Genomic DNA, 27,639 nt, shown 5'->3' on the forward strand with positions numbered 1-27,639 from the left:
ACAGGACATCACGTAACCCATTATTTTGTATCATTAATCCAAAAAGGTCATTTTCACCAAAATTGCAGATACAAGGTCTTGTCACCCCAGCGACGATATGTGTTTCAGCAAAATTGGCTTGTCCTTAGTGGGTTTTCCATGCCTTCGCAAGTCGTGTGTGTATGCTTCTCTGGAGTGTACCAAAAGTTGTAGCATTTTCTACATTCTTGTGTCAAAGTAAGAACAAATATGTCAGAAATTTGTGTAAATTGTCCCTCTCTTTGCTTCTGGAAGGGATTTTGAAAGTTTTTTAAAACTGCATTTCTTCAATTTGTTTGAAAGGTGTAGATTTAATTTGCTGTTTTTCAGAGTTTTTTTTTCTCATTTTATCTCACCTTGTCTCTTCTTCTATCCCTTAAATCTGTTTTTCCTTTCTTGCTATTTTCCTCCATTGTGTTCGTAGAGATTTGAATGTATATTTGTGATATGCACTATGTAACAAGAGTTTCTTGTAATTAATATTATCAATCGGGTTGTATGATAGTGTTTGTGTGTTGATTTTCTGCTGGTGTGAAGATACAATATGCTTGATTATGAGTGTGAATAACATCAATAGTGTCTCATCTCATATGTTTGTGTTTGAGTCCGGACATGGGTAAAGTGTAACATGTGTCAGTGTTAGTGTCCTGCAGGTGTTAAGATATAACCTGTTATGTTCGTCTGTGTTATGACAGTGTCAAGAGTCGTCTGAACCAGTCTCAGAGGGAGGAGCTGGGGCTGATAGAACAGGCCTACGACAATCCCCACGAGGCTCTCAGTAGGATCAAACGTCATCTCCTCACACAGCGTGCCTTCAAAGAGGTCGGTATTGGCATCATCGAATTCATGCACATTTAACCCTTCCCTCCCCAACGATGTTTTATAACTTTTATAGTGCTCCTGAAACACTAACAACGTCAACAAGAACCTGTAGGCTTACACAGTCATGCAAGGTGTAATATAGAAAATGGATGACTGCAGACAAAAATGTTGAAATACTCTGTTCTTGACAAGCTTGAAGGATGAAAAATAAGTGCTTCATGCAATTTTGTAGAGAGCAATCTTTGTTTATACCAAGGATGGCCTTATGCCGTAAATTTGTATTTTTCTCTCAACTAAACAGCAGATTAGTTGTGCATAATTTGCAAGGGTCGAAGTGACCAAAATCACTGTAGCCAATATATCAAGTGACAGGTGTAGCTCTTGTACAATAATCACATATTTTCTGGTAAGCCATGTGACATCACAATGTAACCCTATAATGACAGATGTCTAACTCTCCCCCTCCCTGCCCCTCCTCAGGTTGGAATAGAGTTCATGGACCTCTACAGCCACCTCATCCCAGTCTACGACGTCGAGCCCCTGGAGAAGATCACCGATGCCTACCTTGACCAGTACCTGTGGTACGAGGCCGACAAGAGGCGTCTCTTTCCACCATGGATCAAGCCGGCCGACACAGAGCCGCCGCCACTGCTGGTTTACAAATGGTGCCAGGGTGAGTTATGAGAGCAGTGAGATTTACTCTTGGGAGATTGAAGTGGAGTGTGATTGAGATTACAGTGTAGAAACATGGCGCAGCTTTCACATGATGCCTTCAGTTTGATTTCTTCCAATTAAATTACAGATGATCCATCAGATAGTGTGTTTGTGTTTGTGCTGTTCCTTAGGCATTAGATAAGCATGACTATGAATCATTCAGTCAAAAACAAATCATGTTTGGCATGATAAATCTAGACAGTTACTTAATAATGTACACCAGAAGGAGAATATTAGTGGCCATAGTGGTCACAAATGTATATCAGCTTGTACCCAATATGCATTGGCAGGTATCTACAGACCCAGCCTACTTGATGCTGTGTACTGTTCGATGCAATGCTAAAACGATATTCAGTCCATGCATCGTTGGATGGTAAGGAATCACCCCCTACCCATACCATCCTGGTTTAAAAACTGAGACATTGTCATATTGTAACATGTATGTTTGGTGTCATCTATACTGAAAGGAGAATGCACTATAAGAAATTTTATGATAATTTTAATTTGTATCTCTGAATGGGAAGTTGGAGATGTTCTTCTGTGTCTGATAAATGTGATCCAGATACACACTTAGATACATGTCACAGATCTTTTCATGTAACTACTTTGAACTGCAGACAGCAGATAATGAGGCTTACTGTGTTGTCCTGAAAGCAATAAGTCTGTGGGAAAGTACACGATGGATCATGTCTCTCAAGGAATGTTTGTCATTGTCCTGTGTTTCTGTTCAGGCATCAACAACTTGCAGGATGTGTGGGACACGTCGGAGGGTGAGTGCAACGTGATGATGGAGTCACGCTTTGAGAAGCTCTACGAGAAGATTGATTTGACACTGCTCAATCGTCTGCTGCGTCTCATTGTCGACCACAACATCGCTGACTACATGACAGCCAAGAACAATGTGGTCATCAACTACAAAGTGAGTTGTTCTCCTCTCGGCATTGCCAAGAGCAATATCTTTCTCTTTCATTTTAATATTTTCTCATCTAACTGACTGAAGATAGGCGATCGTAATCATAATGTTTCATCTGTCACAAATTTGCTGAACAGTAAAGTTTGTGCCCCATGATTGTAATGCTTGATACAAACCATGCAAATCTGTGGTTGTCAGTTCTGTGTTTGAGAGCTTCAGTTACACCCAAAAATGAGATATACCACTTCCCCACCCTAGAGTTGTCAAACAGTCCATGGTCCCTCAAATCTATGCAAGTGACATTCCTTGATAAAAGTTTGTACCCGAGTACTTGACATTTTTGAGAAATTGATGGTTTTTGCAATGATTTTATCAATGAAGATTGCCTGATGGGTAGCTTGATCTCACAGCTGCATAATATAAAGTCAAATATTTGACCAAAGCCAAATTCTCTTTTGTTTCAACATCCTCACACCCACAGGACATGAACCACACCAACTCCTATGGAATTATCCGTGGCCTGCAGTTTGCCTCCTTCATCGTCCAGTACTATGGCCTGGTCCTAGACCTGTTGGTTCTGGGCTTACACAGGGCCAGCGAGATGGCCGGACCTCCACAGATGCCTAATGACTTCCTCCAGTTCCAGGTACAAGGTCCAAGACCTGATGATAAGCTGACATTGAGTCTCGTGGTTGAATTTGAAATGTCATTCCTTTCCTCTTGCATCATATCTCTTCCAGAAATTACTCCATTTTGAATTCATATGGTTGTTTTTGAAAGAAGGATATTATTCAGAGGGGTGAAGGTTCAGGTGTGAGTTCAGGTCTGAGTTACAGATGAGCAGTTGCGATCTTAACAAATTTAATTTGTAGAGGGAGACAAACTGAAGAAACTCACACCTGATGTTTGTTTTTGTTGCCGAGAATGTTTCATGAAGTTGTTTTATTCTTGCTTTCCTTTGACAGGATGTTGTGACAGAGACCAGCCATCCCATCAGACTTTACTCACGCTACATTGACAGGGTTCACATCTTCTTCAGGTAAGCCTCTCCCATCCTCTCTATCTCCCTCCTAGAAAACAGAAAATGGCATGTTCACAATAGATTGTTTGCAAAGGATATTCAGCTTTAAATGGTATTGTGCATCCACTATCCAAACTTCCACCTACATAACTTTCTATAACATTTCAATTTCTGTGCAAAGGTGAAATGATGGTAAAGCCATCCTTTATAGTAGTGGACTGTGTTATCATTCACTGTTTTGTGGTTCTTTCCTTTGTTGTAGTAGATCCATCTCATGAGAGGATCACCTTCTCTATCTCTTAGTGACTTTGAATCTTGTCCACTTCCAATAAGCTGAAATTCTCTAGTGAATTGTAATTGAAGTATAGACAAACCCCATGTTACATTTGTCCAGATATGTTAGTTTGTAAATTGTATGCATTAACATGCAGCATGCTATTGGTTGTCATGTGATTGGTTCTAGATTGTTACCCAGTGGATCAAGTAACTGTCAGTGCCCAGTGCATAGATGATTAAGATGAAAATTTCCTACCTCTAGTGCTGACAATGAAAGCCATCCTGAGACATTCCCAGAGGATATGGTGGAAAACTTGGTGTGTTATGAAAAGGCTACTACCTTATTCAGACCAGAGTTGTTATCAGACACACTGCTATTTGACTGATACAGGTTCACTGCTGAGGAGGCCCGCGACCTGATCCAGCGTTACCTGACAGAGCACCCGGACCCCAACAATGAGAACATCGTGGGCTACAACAACAAGAAGTGTTGGCCTAGGGACGCCAGGATGAGACTCATGAAGCATGACGTCAACCTGTAAGTGGGAACTCCATCTCAAGAAAACCTTCACTTAGGTTCCTTTTGATATCTGAATGATACCTAAGGGGGCAGAACATTATTATGAGTGAGAGCACAGATTACTTAACTCAACATCTGTTATTACAATGAATGATAGTTGTTATATTGATCCTTTGTAATCAATAATTATTCAGACAAGAAATGTCAAAACATAAGTGCTTACTCATGCATTATTAAAGTTAGGTAAAATGTCTCATCATGACTTCCAGATTTTCTAATGTTTAGTTGAGAATATTGCTATTTCTTAACTGTTAGGGTGATTAAAAGAAAACAGCATTGGTATCTGTAGGCATGGCTATTCCTCCGTGCTGTGACCTTTTCGTAACAATGCAAGATCAAACCCAAGTCTGTGAATAGCATCGTTGGATTGAGGAGGACTTTGCAACCTTCTCGCTCCTGGATTCCTAGCAGATACAATTATGTTAAACACAACATCAGCATTAAAAGCTCTGTACAGTTTGTGGTTCTTGTTACAGTTATTGTCGTTGTTGGGCTATTGAGTGTCTGGTTTTGATGCTGTTTGCTTCTTTTCGTTGTCTGTGTTTGGTGCTGTATTGTTCCTGTGTTCGGTTCTGTTCAGTGTCTATATGTGGTGTTGTTTAGTGTCTGTCTGGTGCTGTTTAGAGTCTGTCTGGTGCTGTTTAGTGTCTGTCTGGTGTTGTTTAGTGTCTGTCTGGTGCTGTTTAGTGTCTGTCTGGTGCTGTTTAGTGTCTGTCTGGTGATGTTCAGTGTCTGTGTCTGGGCTATTTGGTGTCGTGTCTGGTTTTTCATTGTATTTGTCTCATGTTATTTGGCATTTGCATGGTGCTGGAGGTCAGACTTTTTCATTGTCAGAATGATTATTGTGAGGTGCAGTGGTTTTGTTGTTGACAACCATACGTCATTAACAATATTGCCACTCTATGGACTGTGCATTCATGGCTTTTGTTAGTGTCAAAATGATGATAGAGGATTATATTTGCAGAATGTTAGTAGAAGTATATTGTTCCTAGAGGAATATTCAGCTATGAGACATGCAACAATATTGCACTTTACCTTGCAAGCGTATTCTATTTTCTAAAATTTTTGAAGTTGAGCACATATTCTTCATTTAAACATTTTTGGATGTTTAATTATAATGTTTGTATCTCCGTGTGTGTGTTTGCACTGTAAAGTGGGCGTGCAGTGTTCTGGGACATGAAGAACCGTCTGCCACGCTCCATCACCACCTTCATGTGGGAACAGAGCTTTGTGTCAGCCTACAGCAAGGACAACCCCAACCTGCTCTTCAACATGAGCGGCTTTGAGTGCCGGATCCTACCCAAGTGTCGTACCACCAGCGATGAGTTCACCCACAAGGACGGCATCTGGAACCTGCAGAACGAGGTTGGCTCTGACTCTTTTTCTAGCTTCTGCTGTTTCTTCTTCTATTTTTTTTTTTTTTTTTTTGGGGGGGGGGGTCCTTTCTTCTCATGTATCACTAAACTCCTATGATCCCATTCCCTTCCCTCAGTACTTATGAAAACTTTTTCATGCCTGTTGTACCAGTGTTTGTAGTTTGGAGCATTATTCCAAATAGAGACATAATCTGACTCCATGCAAGTTTTTAAATAAGTGTTTGTAGTTGAGCATTTTTTTCCAAATAGAGACATATCATTTAACTCCATACAACTGTGTAAACCTCCTAAGATTTCTTACAAACTGCACTTTGAATATCCAATGATTTCTTGTCAACATGTATTTCATACCTCTGCCTCACACACACACACACACATAAGTGATTCTCTTATTGAACAGAGCACAGTTGAATGTAACATGCATACTGATTTACAGGTGGATTTATATCTACAAAGATGTAAAGGACACACACACACACGCACATACACACAGGTATCCATGAAAGGCTGGAAGCTAGTGTTGGCCAACACTTCACGTTTGTTATCACTGTAAAAAAGCTTGGACATCAGAAAATGTGTGGATTTGTTACTGTTTTTAGCTCCCATCCCATAGGGTGATGGAGACATTAATGCTTTGTTACCTAAGAATGACTCTCATTAAGAAATTGAAGTGGAACATCCCTCTACATAAGTTGAGTATGATTAGAGACTCAGAATATCTGTAAATATCCATAACCCAGGGATACTTCCCATTCTAATTGTTACCTTCTGTCAGTCATAATACACTGATCATTCAAAATATTGGCATTGGGAGTCTGAATGAATGTAGAATCAATGTATCTCAGTGCATTCCTTCTCACATGAGCACTTATTTCACAGAGATTCAATGTTCTCAATTGAGAGAATGCATGACAGCAACGTAGCAATATGGAGATAAAGATATTTAGTAGCATGCAGTCATTCATACTAGTTCAGAGGATTCACTCCCATGGTCCAAGATTCTAGCAGATTGACATGTGATGCTAGTAATGAAATATAATGTGGAAATACATCTTTGCAAAGAATTTTACACTTTCGACTGATCAAGTCAGGTGATCCTTTCCCCTATCAGGTGACCAAGGAGCGGACAGCTCAGTGCTTCCTGCGAGTTGATGATGAGTCTCTGCAGAGATTCCACAACAGAGTGAGGCAGATCCTCATGGCTTCTGGCTCCACCACTTTCACCAAGGTAAGGACGTGGTAACCATTAGAATTTACTCCAGGAACCATTTCTTATTTAGTCTCTTAATTTCTGTTGAAAACACATACCACAGAAGACAAGAAGTTAGTATGGTTTTCAGAGGTGCTTGACTTCTTATGGTTGCATAAATGAACAGAATAGATAGATAGATAGATAGATCGATAGATAGATAGATAGATAGATAGATAGATAGTGATAAAAAAATAGAAGTGCATTGGCAGGTATCTACAGTCCCAGCCTACTTGATGCTGTGTACTGTTCGATGCAATGCTAAAACAACATTCAGTCCATGCATCGTTGGATGGTGAGGGGCCGCCCTCTACCCATGCCATCCTGGTAAAACAGCTGAAACATTCAAATGTGCCTTTGATATGAAGTAGAAATTCAAGGAAGTCAATACATAGATCAATGAAAGTTATCATTAGCCTACTGACTTCTGGCATGCTTAAAAAAGACGTACTGTTCAAATTCTGATAGTCTTATTAAGGTGACTGCATGGTAGTCCATCATGGCTGGTTATGAAATCATTATTTTACGAGTGACCCCCTGTAGTGACATTGTATGATTAATGACCGGTGAGGTGGAATGGGAGGCATTTTTAAAAAGATCAGTCTGAAGCATTTGAAATGGTAATGAGAGGTTCCAAGCCCAGTATATTGATGCCCTTACCTAGTTACATGCTGCTTGCCTTATTCACCATAAAGTATCCTTCCATGGTTGAACATCCCCAACACTGATGCACCCTCAGAAGAACATTACAAATAGATTGCTCTCACATATTCATATGTTCAGCCTGTCACTGAATGGTATTTTATGAATTCATACAATGTGTACTGTTAGTGGTCATTATCACTGTGTGAGTTTTCGTAACAGTGCAACTGCCGGAGAGAGGGTCATGTGATATTCTGAGATTTCTCAGGGGGGTGTTTCATCAACGTTTGTCAGCGCTGACAATTTCAGCAAAATCCTTGGATTTGATCGGATGAGATGCTCTGGTCACTGACTGTTACTATGGTGATTGTCGGCGCTGACAACTTGGTAGCGCTGACAAACGTTGATGAAACAGCCCCCTAGTTTGATTTCTCAGGGTTGATCCTGCTGTTGATTGCATGTTTCCAAACACTGTAGCCATTTGTCTCATCTCACTTTGCTCTCGGTACAGATCGTGAATAAGTGGAACACGGCCCTGATCGGTCTGATGACCTACTTCCGAGAGGCGGTGGTCAACACCCAGGAGCTCCTAGACCTACTGGTCAAGTGTGAGAACAAGATCCAGACCCGTATCAAGATTGGTCTCAACTCCAAGATGCCCAGCCGCTTCCCACCCGTGGTCTTCTACACCCCCAAGGAGCTGGGTGGACTGGGCATGCTGTCCATGGGGCACGTCCTCATCCCACAGTCTGATCTCAGGTAGCTTACCTTGTACTCCACCGCACTATTCCCCCTCCCTGCCCCCCCCCCCCCAAAAAAAAAAAAAAAGGAATTGCAATGAAAGATCTTCAAATACATAAAATCAAAAGGAGCATTTCTCCCTCTTTTGCTTATAGGAAAACATTTTTTCTGAGTACACTCTCTTGAAGGAAAATATGCTAGTCGTTCATGGTTACTTTTTTATTTCTTCTAAAAGCCTAAATGTGCACCCTAGTATCATTGTTACTCTGCAAGACCTGATGTGAAGAGTGTCTTGCTCCTTAGACAGCACTCCATAATTCTTAAGCTATTTCCTCCGTTCAGTTTATTTTGGTCATACTCAGACTTCCTCTCTTCAGTTATTGTGTCTTTGTTGTGTATTTTCCTTGAAACTTCAGAAAAAAAAAGAGACCAAGCTTCATGTATTTAGTTTGGTCTTCAGGCACATGCTTTCTCTGTGGTCATGAACGTTCACACATGGTAATCCATGTACACCATTTACTAGTGTCATAAGCTGTATTCATTGTGCATTGGCAGGTATCTACAGTCCCAGCCAATTTGGTGCTGTGTACTGTTCGATGCAATGCTAAATCGATATTCAGTCCATGCATCGTTGGATGGTAAGGAATCACCCATTACCCATATCATCCTGGTTAAAAAACTGAGACAGTTGTGATGCCCACAATTTATTCATGTGTATAGTCATATTAGAGAAGCATTTAATACTAGCTCTTCCAACTAAGTGTGTGTGTGTTCTGTGCCAGACTTCAGCTTGGAGGGGGAATGCTCTTCTGCAAGGTTTTTTGTTATATATAGTGACCAGTAGAAAAGATTTTGGGATAGAAATGCTCAGACATTGCTTAAACGTTGAAATATCTGGTATGATATATTCACAGGTTCATTAGCATGTTCACACAGCATTGGCAGTGAGTTTTGAGAGTCTTTAATATCCATGTTTTTCTGTAGGTTCTCTTGCACACCATCTTGACATTCAAATGTGAATGTCACATACTCCAGACAGATTGAAGTGCATTCTGTAAATTTCATCGTAGGTATAGTTCAATTTGCAGACACAAGATTTTTAGATTTTTAGCTCACCTGAGCCAAAGGCTCAAGTGAGCTATTGCGATCGCCCTTCGTCCGGCGTCCGTCGTGCGTCGTCCGTCGTCCGTCGTCCGTCGTCCGTCGTCCGTCGTCCGTCGTGCGTCGTGCGTAAACTTTTTACATTTTCATCTTCTTCTTGAAAACCCCAAGACCGATTTTCATCAAACTTGGCAGGTAGCATCCCTAGGGGGTTAGGAACTCAATTTGTTAAAATGGGCACCATGACCCACCCAGGGGGCCCCCAGGGGGGCCCAAACCCCCCAAAATTAAGGAATCTTCAAAAATCTTCTTCTCTAGAACCAGAAGTGATAGAGCTAAGTTAATACTATGAGTTAGTTCATTGATGACTGTAGTTTCAAGTTTGTTCATGGGAGAATCAGGGATGCCCCCCTTGGGACCCAGGGGAGGGGGGTGGGGAGGGGTTCTAATGGGGCCTAAATTGTACATTGTCATCTTCTTCTTGAGAACCCCATGACCCATTTTCACCAAACTTGGCAGGTAGCATCCCTAGGGGGTTAGGAACTCAATTTGTTAAAATGGGCACCATGCCCCACCCAGGGGGCCCCCAGGGGACCCCCAGGGGGCCCAAATCCCCCAAAATTAAGGAATCTTTAAAAATCTTCTTCTCTAGAACCAGAAGTGATGGAGCTAAGTTAATACTATGAGTTAGTACATTGATGACTGCAGTTTCAAGTTTGTTCATGGCAGAATCAGGGGTGCCCCCCTTGGGACCCAGGGGAGGGAGGTGAGGAGGGGTCCTAATGGGGCCTAAATTGTACATTTTTATCTTCTTTTTTAGAACCCCATGACCCATTTTCACCAAACTTGGCAGGTAGCATCCCTAAGGGGTTAGGATCTCAATTTGTTAAAATGGGCACCATGTCCCACCCAGGGGGCCCCCAGGGGGGCCCAAACCCCCCAAATGAAGGAATCGTAAAAAATTTTCTCTAGAATCAGAAGTTATACAGCTAAGATAATACTATGAGTGAGTACATTAATGACTGTAGTTTCAAGTTTGTTCATAGGAGATCCAGGGGTGCCCCTCTTGGGGGCAGGGGTGGGGGGGGGGGGGGGGGGGGTGGTTAGGAAGGTCCAAATGGGGGCCTGAATCGTACATTGTCATCTTCTTCCTGAAAACCTCATGATAGATTTTCGTCAAACTTGGCAGGTAGCATCCTTAGGGGGTCAGGATCTCAATTTATCAAAATGGGCACCATGCCCCACCCAGAGGGCCCCAGGGGGCCCCCAATTCCCCAAATTAAGGAATCTTTAAAAATTTGGGCCCTTATTGTACATTTTCATCTTCTACTTCAGAATGCCTGGTCAAATTTTGGTAGAGCTGTGAATAATTTAGATTAGTGACTGCATGAAAGGTGAACTTGCGATACTCAGGTGAGCGCTAGACCCGCGGGTCTCTTGTTGTTTGTATTGTATAATCTGTGGATGTACATCACGAATGTAATTTGTGGAAACCTTCAAAAATGACTGAAAATGAAAGAAAATTTCAAGTACCCAATTTCTAACCTGTCCAGATGGTCGAAACAGACCGACGTCGGCATCACCCACTTCCGGTCTGGAATGAGCCACGACGAGGACCAGCTGATACCAAACTTGTACCGCTACATCCAGCCGTGGGAGAGTGAGTTTATCGACTCGCAGAGAGTCTGGGCGGAGTACGCCCTCAAGAGACAGGAAGCCAACGCACAAAACAGGTGAGAGAGAAGCGTACATGTCATTTACGTTTTTTTTCGTCAGACAAGAGATTGCCTGTTTTCATGGACATGGTTAGAAAGTTGATGTGAGCTGTGAGATTTCAAGCTTACAATTGTGCTAAGAATTATTTGTGAAGGATTTTCCTATCACCATGAATGATGAAACATATTATTTTTTTTCCAAAAATCAATGAGTTCATGCTTTGAATTGTTTCTTTTGCAAGTGATTGACAGATTGCTCTTCATTGACATAAATATATGTATTTCTTCAATGAAGGGTATGATTTATACTACCCATGGTATAAAGTTACATTATAATTAGTACAAGTAAGCCCTAACAATGAACCCCCTTTCAACTTGAATGTTGTGTGGTATAGAGGAATTCTTGAATACTTGTTTCAGGGAATAGATCTATACAACCAGTTACAAGCTCAGGGCACCATAAACCTAAATTAATGTATCCTCTTTGATGTGTTCATCTGTAGACGTCTGACACTTGAAGACCTTGAGGATTCGTGGGACAGGGGAATCCCCCGCATCAACACTCTCTTCCAGAAGGACAGACACACCCTGGCCTACGACAAGGGCTGGCGAGTCAGGACTGACTTCAAACAGTACCAGGTAGGTAGAGTTGACTCCTCCACCTCTTCTATGACCCAGTGAGTGAATCTTGCATACCACATCAAACAGAAAATATCTTGCCTTGAAGGGCAGTATCATATGTAGTGCATGATAAGTCTGGATTTTGCCACTTTTTATATCTTTGTTACACCTGTAAAGGATGATATACAATCAAGTTCGCCCTCTCCATTGATAATTGAAAGTCGTTTGTACCATTGTGAGATATAAGATAAACTTGCTATGTTGTGGAATGTCAACTCTTCATAACATTATTCAGTCTGTGGATGTGGTGAATGAAAGGATGATAGGAGTATTGGCTCATATAGGAGTAGCAAATATTGGCTGTGCCACATCAGAACAAATTTTACCATGTGTATCCCCCGCCCCAATCCAATGCTCATCATTGCCAGGTGCTGAAGCAGAACCCCTTCTGGTGGACCCACCAGCGCCATGACGGCAAGCTGTGGAACCTCAACAACTACCGGACGGACATGATCCAGGCCCTGGGAGGGGTGGAAGGAATCTTGGAGCACACTCTCTTCAAGGGAACTTACTTCCCCACATGGGAAGGTTTGTTCTGGTGAGTTTTGGCTGTCACATTTCACATGCAACTCTGATATGTTTTAGGACTGTTCGCTCATTCATTTTATTTCAGCAAAAAGTCCACCTTTTACACCTTCCTCTTTTTTCATTTTTTTTTTTGTTTGTCCATTAGGTTTGCTTGTTTTTTTATTTGCTTTTTTGTTGTTGATGAACAGAAATTTTGTAAATTTACACCTCTGCATTCAGTAGCCTGGTGTGACAATGGATGTCAAAATGGCAGCATTCCTCTGGCTGGAGTGAGTATGCTTGTAGAAAAAAGAAGACATTGTGAGGCAGACATTTTTCAAGTACATCTGTACATTATTTCGTGCAGGTCACTAAACACAAACTTGGAATGACGTTTTACCGGTATCTTTGATCTCCATCCATGCAGGGAGAAGGCCAGTGGTTTTGAAGAGTCCATGAAATACAAGAAGCTGACCAATGCCCAGCGGTCCGGTCTCAACCAGATCCCTAACAGACGCTTCACCCTCTGGTGGTCTCCTACTATCAACAGAGCCAATGTAAGTCATCTGTCTCTAGTGTCTGCCTCTTTCTATCTTCATATTTATCTACCTATGTATGTATGTATGTATGTATGTGTGCATATGTGTGTATCTAATCTATCTATCCATCTATCTATCTATCTTTCCATCTGTCTATCTATCTATCTATCTTTCCATCTATCTATCTTTCCATCTATCTATCTGTCTATCTATCTATCTATCTATCTTTCTTTCTATCTATCTATCTGTATCTATCTTTCTTTCTTTCTTTCTTTCTTTCTTTTTTTCTCTCTTTCTTTCTTTCTTTCTTTCTCTCTTTCTTTCTTTCTTTCTTTCTTTCTTTCTTTCTTTCTTTCTATCTCCTCTACTTACCTAATTGCTTCATTACATACATATCTTTGTCTTTTCTTCCTGTTCTTCATGACCATGTAGATGAGAATACATCTGAGGAGGGAAATGCACCATTTTTTCTACGTTCATGATAAAGAGGACAAGGCCCCTCTTAAGCAAAGAATAAAGATGGACATTTGATTTAATTTACATGAATCAAGAGAGAGTATACAAAGAGAATATTAATAAAATATCTTCAAGCATGCATGTGTAGTATACATGAGAAAGAAAACCCCAAAGATATATGATTATGATTAATTTTTTGTTTTTTTGTAGTAATTATTGCTTTGGTTTATAAACATATCCATGAAATATTGGATGAATACACTGATGTCTGTGATATGAGAGGCAAGCACGAGAAGTAAATACATTTTTTACAATAATTACCCTACAAACTATGATCCAAAGGAAACTAAGAAAGATAGTTTCCTATCACATATTATCAAACAGATATCCTGAAACATTATGAAACAATTGTAGTAGGTATGATGATATATATGGAGTGAATGAAATGAGTGTTTAGAGTAAAGAAATTAATGATTCATTGCAACTTATCTACTCTCTGGTACCCAGGTGTACGTGGGTTTCCAGGTTCAGCTTGATCTGACAGGAATCTTCATGCATGGCAAGATCCCCACCCTCAAGATCTCTCTCATCCAGATCTTTCGTGCTCACTTGTGGCAGAAGATCCACGAGAGTGTGGTCATGGACCTGTGTCAGGTGACCTGTTAATTTGCTTTGTTTTTCTTTATACCTCTGCAGTGATAGGTGGCATACTTTTTATGATAAGGAGACGTAGTGTAGCGGTACAGTTGTCCCATTCTACAGACTATTTGCCATCTGTGTGTATGTCTGTGTGTGTGAATGTTATGTTGATTACTTTAAGAAAAGGCATACACTGTAACCCTTTTGCTGCAGTAAACATTAATGCTCTGAACCCTCATTGGGTAAGAACTGACAAATGTACTGGTTGTGCAGATTTCTTTCCTAGATTTCTCCTTCACCTTGTACCAAAAAACCCAAAACAAAACAAATAGAACTGGATTAGAGTTCAAGTTCTCTCCAAGGGATTGTTTGAGATGTTGCATTGCATGCCAGCCTCTTCACAGGATATAGCCTGTTGTCATTCCTCCTGTATTCATCTTACTGCTGGCATTGAGATTATTCTTTACAATCTTGTCACTACTCCTGCTAATGATAAAGACGCCCTCCCCCTCAAAAATATGTAAGAAAAAGATGAAAGTATACAATTTGACTGTGAGATAATGTTATTGTGTTGAAAGTTTGGTATAGCAATAATAATAAGATGTGATTGCATGGATTAAAATCAGTAAAGTATCGCAAAGGAGAGTCCAACAAACTACATCACCATGGTTATAGGCTGTACAGCTTCATGACATTGTCGTCCTCATGAAGACCCAATAATGAAGTACTCTTCTGCGCAATATATGCAGTAACTATGGCAACAACCAATCACGAGCAGGCATTGTAGTTGTTGCCATGGCGACAGCAGTCATCTGGGATGGCAGTAATTGTAGCTAACCTTTCTCTCTGTGTGTTGTGATTGGATGACAGGTGTTTGATCAAGAGTTGGATGCCCTTGAGATTGAGACTGTCCAGAAGGAAACCATCCATCCCAGGAAGTCTTACAAGATGAACAGCTCCTGTGCCGACATCCTCCTCTTTGCTGCCTACAAGTGGAACGTCTCCAGACCCTCCCTCCTCGCTGACTCCAAGTGAGTCCATTCTTCCACCGGAAATTCTTTATTAGGGATTGAGTGGAATGTTTGAATGTTGAGAGTAAAGATACAAAGGGAAGAGTTAGTGAAGCCACAAGAAAAAAGGAGTGTTGGGATATATTTTAGCATGCAAAAGTAATTTAAAAGAAAAAGATTGATTCAGAGATTGGGTTTGACTGTTGTAACAAACCTTCAAAATAGCATTGTATATGTTCAAAGCAAAACAAACCTAAAATTGGATTGGACTGATGGAACAAACATTTGACATGAAGTTGCCGCAAAACATAGCCACTGAACACCTATTGATGAAATAACCATTTAACATTCTACAGTTGAGAGCTGTCAAGTTTTCCTGATTCTAAAGGAGACTCCATGAAAAGTTCAATTATCTCTTCCTGGTCATGATGAGAGAAAATAACAGCAGCCCTGATTTTGGAATCACAGTTCCCTAATTAAAGCATGCCATACTGTTAGTGTATCTCCCTGACTCTGATGTGTGTAAGTTAGCAGCCCTGGGCCCTGTTTTATGAAGAGTTACGATTGATTATATAGTTGATTTCAGCTGTAAGTCTATGGCAGCCTGTGTAGTAAAGAAATTTAAAATCGATTTTATCTTTTGATAAAACGGGGCCCTGGTTGTGTAACATTGCACACAAAGAATTAAGTACTGGATTCGTCATAGCCCCAAACTAGAAAATTGAAGGTACCACTGACAAAACGGAAGTAGAATCCCCTTATGTCTCTTAGCTGAACCTCAATGATTAATTTAATTGTTAATTTTACACAAAAGATCTTTTCATGTATACTATACTATAACGAAAATGTAGAATTGCATTCCCAGTGATTTATGTGAATGACTCATACCTTTTTCTCTCATTTTCCCCTTTTTGTTTGATTTAATCACTTGCCAGGGACACGATGGACAGTACGACCACCCAGAAGTACTGGATCGACGTCCAGCTGAGATGGGGTGACTATGACTCCCATGACGTGGAACGCTATGCCAGGGCAAAGTACTTGGACTACACCACAGACAACATGAGTATCTACCCATCACCCACAGGGGTGCTGATTGCCATAGATCTGGCCTACAACCTTCACAGGTGACCCTTTCTCATGCAACTTCCTGTAGACCTTTACCATACACACAGTGCTTTTTCCATGTTTTGCGTTCCAGTTCTGATGTTCTTATCTGATCCTCATGTTTTTGTTGTTTGTTCTGTTACAATTTATATCAGTTTGAAATGGGACTATACACTAGATTACTTTGCACTTTGAATCAGGTGTCATTCAGCCCTAGTTCATGTTACTGTTGAGATAGAAACTTGCAGTTTTGGAATAAAATCATTAGACTTTACTGCACTTATTACACTTTGCATGTAGAAAAATGTCAAATACTTAGAGGTTAACATCAGTTTAGCACAGTGTAATATCACATCAAATATTAGTTGATTTCAATGACATTCTTGGAGAGTTAACCTCATGTATGAATGAATTTCTGCCATATGAAGAGTTTGTTTGCAAAAACCGATAAGTCCATATTTGCCAAATGGAGATATTTGCGATTAAAGGTCAAGAAAAATAAAGGGAATAATAAGAAATTTTTTGCTGCTTTTGACCATAACTTGAAAAATGTACCTTTATAATTATGTAGTGACCAATATATCATTTAAAAGGTATTATTTTGTACTTTATGACAGAGACCGTACTTCAAAATCTTCAAAAATGGACATCAGTTTTTGCGAACAAACTCTTCATATACAGCAATGATATCAGAGAAAGCAATGTATCTATGATTGTATTCTTCTTCTCCTCTACCCTTAGTGCCTTTGGGAACTGGTTCCCAGGATGTAAGCCCCTCATCCACCAAGCCATGGCCAAGGTCATGAAGGCAAATCCCGCCCTCTATGTGCTGCGAGAGAGAATTCGTAAAGGTCTCCAGCTATACTCCTCGGAGCCCACAGAGCCTTACCTCTCCTCCCAGAACTACGGGGAGCTCTTCTCCAACCAGATCATCTGGTTCGTGGATGACACCAATGTCTACCGAGTCACCATCCACAAGGTGAGTGTAGAAGAGAATGGAGGTGAAGTCACCAGCAGGTCAATGAAGCAATAGATAATGCTTCTCTATCAGTTGGTTGTATGATACAAACATGAAGCAAATGTGCAAGGAACCAGAAGGTGTGTTTTCATGATGTGTATGTCAGGTTATAAAGCAGTGAGTTCACTTATGGCATTGTTATATTTATATCACACTAAACATTTTGGTAAGACGCTACTAGTTATCTACTGATGTTGAATTATTCTGTACTTTTAGAAGGGCAATTGAGATCAGTGACAGTTGTTTTGAAGTGCATGAGAAGGTACCTCATGTACACTGTTTGATGGCCTGTCTAGGTTTTGTAGATCCAGAAATCTATGGATTACTGGTTCCACCTGTCCCCTTGGCCCAACCAGCATGCCTTGGTAACTATGCCATAATTGTCATAACCTTTTCATGTCTTCTGAATCTGACAGACCTTTGAGGGTAACTTGACGACGAAGCCCATCAATGGAGCCATCTTCATCTTCAACCCCCGCACCGGTCAGCTCTTCCTCAAGATCATCCACACCTCAGTCTGGGCCGGTCAGAAGCGTCTTGGTCAGGTAATGCCCAGCCTGTCCATTTCCTATCGGTCAGCTGTCCTGTGGACACTTTGATTCAGGCAGAGTCCTATACTGACAAGAGAGAGAGCTTAAATTCTGAGTATGCTTTCCATAGTTAGACAGAAGGATATTAATCATCTCCATTTGCCAAGTTTTGTGATCATGGAATTTTGCAATCTCTTTTGATACTTTTTATATGCTGATGACTTTGTGACCAACAAGAGGTGAAATTATATCTGCGGAAATAATTTACTCTCTCGATCTCATTTGTGCAGTGGTTGATAAATACTGGTATGATATCTAGATGATTCAGATCTCTTAGAGAGAACCATTGTGTGAAAGTCGACCATAAGTTAGTTTAGAGAGGATACCATAAGTTAGTTTAGAGAGGATACCAATGGTATCACTGTGTTGTTTCCCCTCCTACCATTCACAGCTGGCCAAGTGGAAGACAGCTGAGGAGGTTGCTGCCCTCATCCGATCCCTACCGGTGGAGGAGCAACCTAAGCAGATCATTGTCACCAGGAAGGGCATGTTGGACCCCCTGGAGGTGGGTTACAGACCTCCTTCTTCTTCCCTCAAGTCTTCCCTGAAACTCTTCCCCGAAACTCTCTCTTTTGGGCTGTAGATGTAGGGAAAGTTTGAGTGAAATTTTTCCCCTAGGTTGTTTGTGTCATAATTTACATGGTACCTGTTAGTAGAACATTCCCAAGCATTCAATTGCCAAAAGCCTATGTGATAACATATCTTCTATAATGGGTAGTTCTTGAAGTAGAGAAGGGAAAAAAGTACCTTCTAAAACCTACAGAAGTTTGTGCTGTGTAGTATATGTATGGATACTGAATCCTACTTGGTATTGCACATTGAAAGTGTACAGCCAGTTTTCATAATTCCTACAGTTACAGAAATAAGAGGGGAGAGCTCATAAACATGAATTCAGATAATTCCGATGATTGTGGTACAGAACAATTGTAAGAACATACGAAGAAAGATCAGATATGGTATGGATTTATTTGATGTAGGTCTTCAGTGATTGGATGATCTAAGCTGAGGTATATAGATCACCACAAGTGTTCAATGATACATGTGTGCTGCAGGTTGTATCATTGAGCATTTGCTGTTATCTCTTTCTGTTTGCTTCACATCTTATTGTCAATGTGTAACATGACTGATACATCCCCACACCTCCCCCAGGTTCACTTGCTGGACTTCCCCAACATCGTCATCAAGGGCAGCGAGCTTCAGCTCCCCTTCCAGGCTTGCCTCAAGGTGGAGAAGTTTGGTGACCTCATCCTCAAGGCCACCGAGCCTCAGATGGTGCTCTTCAACCTCTATGATGACTGGCTCAAGACTATCTCCTCCTACACGGTAGGTTACCATGGATACGCATGATTGACAGACTCCTACACTACTTGCTGTGCTTTCAGCACTGACTAGCGAGTGTTTTGTTTGCCAACTTTCACATTTGTCCAGAAACTAATTTTCAAAGAATACTGGTTACCTAACCCCCTTCATTAATCCCTGTTGTGTCAACATGGCCTTCCTCTAAGACTGAAACACATTGCCTAACCTCTGGTGGGATGATATCTTTACTAGAAGGTTAAGTTTGGAGAAATGATTGAATGTGGATGAAAGACTTCGACAAGTTAGCTGAAGTGTATAGGCATGTTAAGGGATAATCTAAGAATGCAAGTTTTTCTAGTCTCTGTCTTCATGAATCAATTCCTCAGATGAGTCAGAAATGGGCAAATGCATGGAATAGATAAAAGTATTTGAAGGGGAAATCATCAGCTGTTTTTCCTTCTTATTTTGTGATATTTTATTTTTCGTAGGCCTTCTCCCGTCTGATCCTGATCCTGAGGGCATTGCACGTGAACAACGACCGCACGAAGGTCATCCTCAAGCCGGACAAGACGACTATCACAGAGCCCCACCACATCTGGCCCAGCTTGTCGGACGAGGAGTGGATCAAGGTTGAGGTGGCCCTCAAGGATCTCATCCTGGCTGACTACGGCAAGAAGAACAAGTGAGTCCTCAATCTTGGTTCTTCATCTGCTGTCTTTTTCTCTCGTTATGGAGCATTTGTCCACACATTGGTGTGAAAATGCATGCAGTTTTAGCTCTTTCTTTGTTAGTCATTTAGATTGTATCATTAATGGTCTTTTTACAGTAATTTGCAATGATTAACATGGTCTACATGTAATCTTGTAACTGTGCCTGGTAGATGTGTTGGGTGTAATTTTCATAATCATGCCTTTCCCCCACCTCTGTTCTATCTTGATGTGTATGTAAGCCAGTTTGGGAGTTAAATTGTGATTAAAAACGAAATACACACACATAGAAGTTAATACTAAGTCATATAATCTTCTTTTCATGGTGAGAATGTTGCTTCCGCACCAAGTCTGAGATTTCACACTTTTGAGTATGAATAAAATATAACACAGTGACTTTGTAATTGTGTTTCATTGCTTCCATTATCGTACAGTGTGAACGTGGCCTCCCTCACTCAGTCTGAGATTCGAGACATCATCCTGGGTATGGAGATCTCAGCCCCATCCCAGCAGCGACAGCAGATTGCTGAGATTGAGAAGCAGACCAAGGAGCAGTCACAGCTGACCGCTACCACCACCAGGACGGTCAACAAACATGGTCAGTTGGTCTGAAGCAGATGGACCTATATGGTTGATGAAAACTTGGTTTATGTATGTTCTCTTTAAAGGACAAGTCCACCTTCATATCCATGTGGATTGAATGAATGCAACAATACTAGTAGAACACATCAGTGAAAGTTTGGGGAAAATCAGACAATCCCTTCAAAAGTTATGAATTTTTAAAGTATCTGCACAGTCACTGCTGGATAAGAAGACTACTACAGTGTATGATGTCACATGCGTACAACAACATGAAGAAAATAAGAAGAGAATTTCACAAAACTTCACTTTTTGAATAAAGTGCACATTTTCTTCGACTTGTTACTGACATATGTTATGGGTAATATTATTCCCCCTGCCTTCTGATAGAGAGAAGTCAAGTGTTCTTTTGTTATGTGAGAAAAGTGAAAATATGTTGAATTTTCTTTAATCTTTCTTTATATCGTTGTACATATGTGACATCACAAGCTATAGTAGTCTTCTCATCCAGCCTTGAGTGAGCAGAAACTTTAAAAATTCGTAACTTTTGAACGGAATGTCCGATTTTCCTCAAACTCTCACTGATGTGTTCTACTAGTATTGCTGCATTCACTCAACCCACATGCCCATGAAGTTGAACTTGTCCTTTAACCCATTGAGGATGGGCTATTTTGCTACAACACACATTTCCCATAGACACTTATCCGAGTATACTCTGGATTTGTCCTGAACGGGTTAAAGGAAAAATCACTTTTTGTCACTAAAATTCTTCTCTTCCTTGTCCAATTTTTGTTTGTTTTGCTTTGCTTTCCTTTTGTTTTCCCTGAAAGGAATTTTGCCTTTAAGAGTTGGTGCTTCTGTTCCTTCTTGACAAAGCCTCTTTAAGAGTGTGATTGATCATGGATGTTGTTCCTCATATGAATGAGACTTTGGAATGGGATGGATGAAATGGGTAATATTTACTGCAGTGTCGATCATTAATTACTGGGGTATATGCAGAGATTAAATGTCACCCACTTACTTTCTGCTGTCATCTACAGTGCACTCCCGTTATAATGCTCGGGACAGGCAGTTTTCTTTCGTTATAACGAAATTTCGTTATAACCGAACAAATACAATATATAACGAAAACAAGGAAACCATGTATATATATCATATTCTGTTTGCTGAATACTCATCATACACTGGAAAGCTATGTAAAATGGGATGGGATAACTGTATCACAATAATAAACGCAAGTTCCCCTCAGAAACTGTGCGTGACACAAAGAGCGAACACACGGTGGTGTGAAGCGTTCACCTATGCAGAGACGCTATAAATGCTTGTTCCGCTACGTATTTTCGAAAGCAATTCGCATTTCGTTATAACGGAGCACATTTCTTTTGTTTTTCTTTGTCTGTGGCGCTCGGAAAAGACTTCATTATAACGGAAATTTCGCTATAACCGTGTTCGTTATAAGCGATTTTTTTTTACCATAGACTTAAATGGTGATAATTTTGGGACCAGAAGATTTACTTCGTTATAACGAAATTTCGTTATAACCGTGTTCGTTATAACGGGAGTGCACTGTACTTCAAATCAAGGTTGCAGATATTGTTGATGCCTCCCATGCTACTCTCAGGCAGATGCAAAAAAAAATGTATTCATCATTAAAATTTTTCTGAGAACCTGACTGATACCTCTGACAATTTTACCTGTCATTTATCTACCAAGAGTCATTCATATGTGTACACACACTTGAATATTTTATGATTTTATGATATATAATTTTTGTCTGAATATATGACGAGAGATTCATGTTTCCACATTCACTGTGGAGAAAGGTTCCAACTCCTGACCGTATCTCCCCCTCCTTGGTGTGTATTCTTGTGACAGGTGATGAGATCATCACCTCCACCACCAGTAACTACGAGACGGCGACGTTCTCCTCCAAGACGGAGTGGCGGGTGAGAGCCATCTCGGCCACCAACCTCCACCTGCGGACCAACCACATCTATGTGTCCTCCGATGACATCAAAGAGACGGGCTACACCTACATCCTGCCCAAGAATGTGCTCAAGAAGTTTATCATCATCTCTGATCTGCGTGCCCAGGTGAGGACTGATGGTAGCCTGTTTGTAGCTTTGTGATGCCACCCTGTCCATTGAGTCTTTCTTCTAGTGAAGCTGTGTCTTGCCGATGTAAATTTTATGATGTGGCTTGTCTTACACAATGTCAGTGATTGTGTGCAAATGTAGAGTATTTTCGTATTTGTTTCGATGGTATTACTTGCTTAATCTGCTATCTTGTACTTCTACCAAGTTCCGACATATGTGACTTGCACTACAATAACGTTTGTTGTAACCAACGGAGGAATTAATGTGATGAATCTCTACTACACTTTCCCCATAAGATATGTGTATGTCCTATCTTTACCTCTGGGTACTCAAAGGGAACTGCCAGCACATGTTGTTAAACAATGTTAGAAATCATTGCCGGCAGATTTCTGTCTTTAGATTGCAACATCATGTCATTGGCACCCACTATCCATCTTTGCACCCAGATTGCTGGCTACCTGTATGGCGTGAGCCCTCAGGACAACCCTCAGGTGAAGGAGATCCGCTGCATTGTCATGGTGCCTCAGTGGGGTACCCACCAGACAGTCCACCTTCCTAACCAGCTGCCGGACCATGAGTTCCTCAAGGTATGCATCCATTTTCACGGGTCCCTATGGGTCATCTGTCATTAGTTATTAAAACCAGAAGAGTGTCAGCCCCATTCTACATTATTTAGTGGCAGTGTAGGATTGCTGATGTATCCATAGATAATGGATACAGTAGCATCATTTGCGTTTGACCTCAGAGAACCACTTCATCAAATCACCATTTGTATTGTATTCAAACAGGTTACCAGTGGTAGAGGTAGAGGTGTTTACAAGATGTGGAATAAGACAAAAGCCATTTTCAAAATTTATTCATACTAAAGACCTACTAAGACCTACTAGAATGGTGCTTAACTGAAATGCCTTTTGCATGGTATGATTTTTCACTTAGAAGAATGTTCAATGTCTGCTGAAACTGTATATCCTGTAGAAAATCAAGAACTATGCAAATATTGCAAGGCACTAGATGCAGATTTTGCAAGCAGTCACATCATGTGACTTACGTAACAAAAGTGATTGATGATGCAGAATCACAGAATCAAGATGAGGCTCAGTGTCTGCTTGCAGTTATGTTGACAAAGTGTTACCAGGACCTCTGTAATTCGGTGAACTGCATGGTCTCACAGAGAACACTCAAAGTTACAGGTTTTTAAATGATGGATGGATTGCCATAGCTAAATGTAGGCCTGAAATTTTCCAAAATGCACATACACAATTAAGAACTTAATGCGAGAGAGAGAAACATTATGTGACCATTGCCCTTCATCAAACATGGAGCGTTACCCCAGACTAGTTGCTTCTGACAAGCTCTTTGTTGACGAAGAGTGTGTGTGATTGTCTGTTTGTCTGTGATCAGGAGATGGAGCCGCTGGGATGGATCCACACCCAGCCCAACGAGCTGCCCCAGCTCTCCCCACAGGATGTGACAACCCATGCCAAGATCATGGCTGACAACCCCATGTGGGATGGAGAGAAGACTGTCATCATCACCTCTAGGTAGGCAAGGGGTCAGGGAGGGGCCAGCCAGGGAGAGAGGGTCAGTCAGGGAAGGAGGGGGACAGTCAGGGAGGGAAAGAGGTCTACTTCATGTTAGAGGAAGATGTTTATAAGCATCTCCATTCACATTTCTCCAGCAAGATGGAGTGTTACTTTTCAATCCATAGTCCCATATATTAGCTATATGTCTGAAAGCTCTTTGTAATGTCATCGTATTGCAGAAGTTACTTTGACGATTGATGCAATCCAGTTATTTTTGTTGAAATGAAACATAATGAACAGGAATGTGCAAAAGAAAAAGCCATGAGTCACATGATACATATATGTCTTGGCATGTGGCCTTAAGATGAGGACATTGTCACTTTTATCACTTTCTTTATGAGACAGAACTTGTGTGATTGATGCATGAGGTTTTTGATCTTGACACTTTCAAAACTTCCCCAGCAGATGTATGTGATCATTGCTTGAAAAAATTTCAACAAGTAGTGCCAAGTTGTCATTCTTTGAACCAACACACTGGGTCCAGTTAGAATCAAGGTTCAGTCATTTCTATCTCTGCTCACAATCTTTCGTTCATGCAGTGAACGTACAACAAAAAATTTGTGAAAGCATGTAAATGAGTGAGAGTCTTCTGTCTCTGTCTTTATCTTATCAGCTTCACACCAGGATCCTGTTCGCTGACTGCCTACAAGCTGACCCCCAGTGGCTACGAGTGGGGCAGGCAGAACACAGACAAGGGCAACAATCCCAAGGGCTACATGCCCTCGCACTACGAGCGTGTCCAGATGCTGTTATCTGACCGATTCCTTGGCTTCTTCATGGTCCCCGCCCAGGGCTCCTGGAACTACAACTTCATGGGTGAGATTTCATTCAAAAGCACTTCTTCCCATCTTTCTTTCGTTGCTTCCTTCTTAACACCCCTTTGCTGTTTATGTCCATTAGCCTCTCATCACCCACCAAGCTAAAATCTAATTGACATTCTACGTAAATGTGTTGCCCATAAGACTGAAAGAGTTATCTTTTACACATATTTTCTACACGAAGAAATGATTTCAGCCAAAGCTTGCATGGAGCTGATAATTAAGAACTAGAAAAGCACTTTGAGAGTGCAAACCTCCACCAACCACTTCATTTCCACATACATGTGTATATACCAATATGCTAAATATGGCCTGGTTCTCAGTAATAAAGAATCCTTCAAAAAATTCAAAATATTCCTGGAACTAGACAGTGATTCTGGTCAGTACATACATTGAACTATTTGTTCCTTGTGCCATTATCAACCCTTCCTGAAAATTTAATTTGTATGTTACTTTTTTTTTTCTTGGAACTTCTCCCCCCCCCCCCCCCAACCAGGTGTTCGCCATGACCCCAACATGCGCTACGACCTGCAGCTTTCCAACCCCAAGGAGTTCTACCACGAGGTGCACCGACCCTCCCACTTCCTCAACTTCAGCTCACTGGAGGACATGAGTGCCATGAACAGTGACAGGGAGGACTTCTTCAAGTAGGGTGTGGTCATTGGGTGTGGCTCATAAGCCCTAACTGCTGACCACTTCAACTGACAAACCTTGGTTCTTGATTATAGTTTGATCTTTTGTGGCCAAGACAAACTTCTAGTATGGAGATGGCAAAGTAGCTTTATCTAGAGAGATAAGAAATTATTTCTCACAGCCAGACACAGATTAGTGACATCACAGAGACCCAACAATGATAAATATGGATGGTATCGGGAACAGTGGTTGCTGAAGTTTATCTCTTCGACACTTTTTTAGTCATTGTCCTGAGCATGGTACCAATATGAATTTATATTTAACAGTATCTCCTATTAGCACTCTGCATGCAGAATTTCTTGTATTTCAAAGGTTGTCTTTGTAAACCTGTGTACTGGTCAAGCTTTTAAATACCTACAGTCAAGTCATTTATGGCTGCCTGGGTCCAAAACGGATTACACCAAGAAATTTCTCTCCATCCAACTTTCGTAAGTTGTTCTTTACCATGGCACAATTCATGGATATTTAGTTTAAGTTTGCACACACTTGATTGGCTTGCTAGAAGATAGAGTTAAATTTTATTAGAGCTTAAATCCAGACACTTTGCACTTTCTATGTACATCAGTGGATTCCAGTTATTCTTGAGAGCAAGGAAGAGAAGCTTTTCCTTTACCAAGTTTGTGTATTTATCTGTAAAAATGTAGAGAGAAGTGTTGACTATGGATTATGAAAGGTGGTCTTGTCTAATAGTGACGGAGGGAAAAAAAAAAGGAAAGTGATACCAACTTGAGTTCTCTTTCACACATGGCACCAAGGTGAAGCATTTGTCAGAAAAGAAAGCTGTTCTATAAGTGCTGTGGAAAAAAGAAAATATGTTGAATGGATATTCAGTCCCTGTTAGTAATATTTTCAAAAACTTTTGTTTTAGCCATGTTCATTTCAATGGCTACTGTATAATAAGGTCAATTTTGCGTGTGTGTCAGATACAAATGAAACTTGAATTGTGAATGCTGTATAGAGTAAATTTGATTTTTTTTCCCTTCAATTTCTTTCTTCTATGTTTAATATGGGAGTAGCTGTGATGATGAGAGAAATTAAACATTTTGACTGAATAAGGCTTGCAACATGAAAGAAAACCATTGTAACCACAGTGAACATATTTTGAGTGGTTATTACATCTATAACAGTGTACATTTACTAACTAGACTCAACATCACAAGTTGTTATGTTTTTATTGTGCTGTCCATGCTGGGGCTCTTTAGTATCTTTTCTGACCACAATGCAACAGTAATGACATGTTTATGTCGTATGACACTGGTACTTCCAGTATGCATTCATGTGTAATACAATCATCCACGAACTCTTTATTCTCCACGTTTTAGTCTGCATTCACACATTTTCAGAGACTACAACCCCAACCACCTTCTGATCTCGAGATTCTCCCGCCTGAAACCCCTAGCAGATGGGAGACCCAAGTTTATGTGTGCGAAGCGCGAAGTTCCTAGGGTTATAGATGCTCTCTGGTGCTATCTAAGGCTTATTTTTGCAACATACGATAGCAATAAGTAAGAAATCCTTTCCAAGGTGAGACAAAGAGCCAGGGAGGGAGAAATTAAATCTCAAACGGGAGAACGGGAGATTATGAAAAAATGGGCTTTCGGCGGGAGATCTCCCGTCGAAAACGGGAGAGTTGGAGTCTCTGCATTTTCCTTGTAACATGAAATACACTTGTGCAAGACTGCATTCTCAAGTTGCAGTTTTGGGGTGGGTGAGTGATACAGTGTGTGCACTTTTTCATTCAATTTTGTCATTTGTTGTGTTGTCTGTGATGGCAATGGAACGGTAACACATTTATTAAATACTGTTGTACATAGAGTGATTAGGTTATGCACTGAACGAACAAAAACAACAAAAATTTTAATTTTTCCTCTAATCTGTGAATTATCCTGATTAGCTGGCTGTGAACATGTGACTCAGACAGTGGGACTAGTTGCATTTTGCACCTTGTCTTTTTGTAACAAAAACCAGGTGTGTTAAACCACCATGCTAATGGAATGGCATGCCACTTCTAATACTGTACTCTTTTTACTCTACTTCTTGGTTTCAGTCAATAGTCTGAATATTTGGTGCATTCAGTTATGGAAATTTGATCTTTTAATTTGACAAGTCTTGGGTCCGGGCTGGCAGTGATTTTCCTAGCCCCTTGTGT

General features: G+C 40.7%; 1 protein-coding gene across 1 annotated transcript in view; it reads left to right on the forward strand.

The window, feature by feature from the left end:
• Nucleotides 1–26,456, forward strand: part of LOC139742651 (pre-mRNA-processing-splicing factor 8) — a 43,554-nt gene extending 17,098 nt beyond the window's left edge. Inside the window, exons 18-44 of the mRNA XM_071653177.1 lie at nucleotides 714–840; nucleotides 1,321–1,513; nucleotides 2,286–2,473; nucleotides 2,949–3,113; nucleotides 3,433–3,506; nucleotides 4,156–4,302; nucleotides 5,499–5,709; nucleotides 6,832–6,948; nucleotides 8,123–8,370; nucleotides 11,007–11,186; nucleotides 11,672–11,807; nucleotides 12,218–12,387; nucleotides 12,784–12,913; nucleotides 13,859–14,005; nucleotides 14,861–15,021; nucleotides 15,936–16,127; nucleotides 16,849–17,086; nucleotides 17,542–17,670; nucleotides 18,107–18,220; nucleotides 18,865–19,038; nucleotides 19,503–19,696; nucleotides 20,156–20,319; nucleotides 22,176–22,393; nucleotides 22,843–22,983; nucleotides 23,798–23,937; nucleotides 24,593–24,795; nucleotides 25,294–26,456. Coding sequence (XP_071509278.1) covers nucleotides 714–840; nucleotides 1,321–1,513; nucleotides 2,286–2,473; nucleotides 2,949–3,113; nucleotides 3,433–3,506; nucleotides 4,156–4,302; nucleotides 5,499–5,709; nucleotides 6,832–6,948; nucleotides 8,123–8,370; nucleotides 11,007–11,186; nucleotides 11,672–11,807; nucleotides 12,218–12,387; nucleotides 12,784–12,913; nucleotides 13,859–14,005; nucleotides 14,861–15,021; nucleotides 15,936–16,127; nucleotides 16,849–17,086; nucleotides 17,542–17,670; nucleotides 18,107–18,220; nucleotides 18,865–19,038; nucleotides 19,503–19,696; nucleotides 20,156–20,319; nucleotides 22,176–22,393; nucleotides 22,843–22,983; nucleotides 23,798–23,937; nucleotides 24,593–24,795; nucleotides 25,294–25,448 — 4,456 coding nt within the window. The 3' untranslated portion in view covers nucleotides 25,449–26,456. The remainder of the gene's footprint in view (nucleotides 1–713; nucleotides 841–1,320; nucleotides 1,514–2,285; nucleotides 2,474–2,948; nucleotides 3,114–3,432; nucleotides 3,507–4,155; nucleotides 4,303–5,498; nucleotides 5,710–6,831; nucleotides 6,949–8,122; nucleotides 8,371–11,006; nucleotides 11,187–11,671; nucleotides 11,808–12,217; nucleotides 12,388–12,783; nucleotides 12,914–13,858; nucleotides 14,006–14,860; nucleotides 15,022–15,935; nucleotides 16,128–16,848; nucleotides 17,087–17,541; nucleotides 17,671–18,106; nucleotides 18,221–18,864; nucleotides 19,039–19,502; nucleotides 19,697–20,155; nucleotides 20,320–22,175; nucleotides 22,394–22,842; nucleotides 22,984–23,797; nucleotides 23,938–24,592; nucleotides 24,796–25,293) is intronic.
• The last annotated feature ends 1,183 nt before the right edge of the window (nucleotides 26,457–27,639 follow it).

Source organism: Diadema antillarum, unplaced genomic scaffold, assembly GCF_040938485.1.
Source record: "Diadema antillarum isolate AM-2024a unplaced genomic scaffold, OU_Dant_1.0 seq00001012_RagTag, whole genome shotgun sequence".
Lineage (NCBI taxonomy): Eukaryota > Metazoa > Echinodermata > Echinoidea > Diadematoida > Diadematidae > Diadema > Diadema antillarum.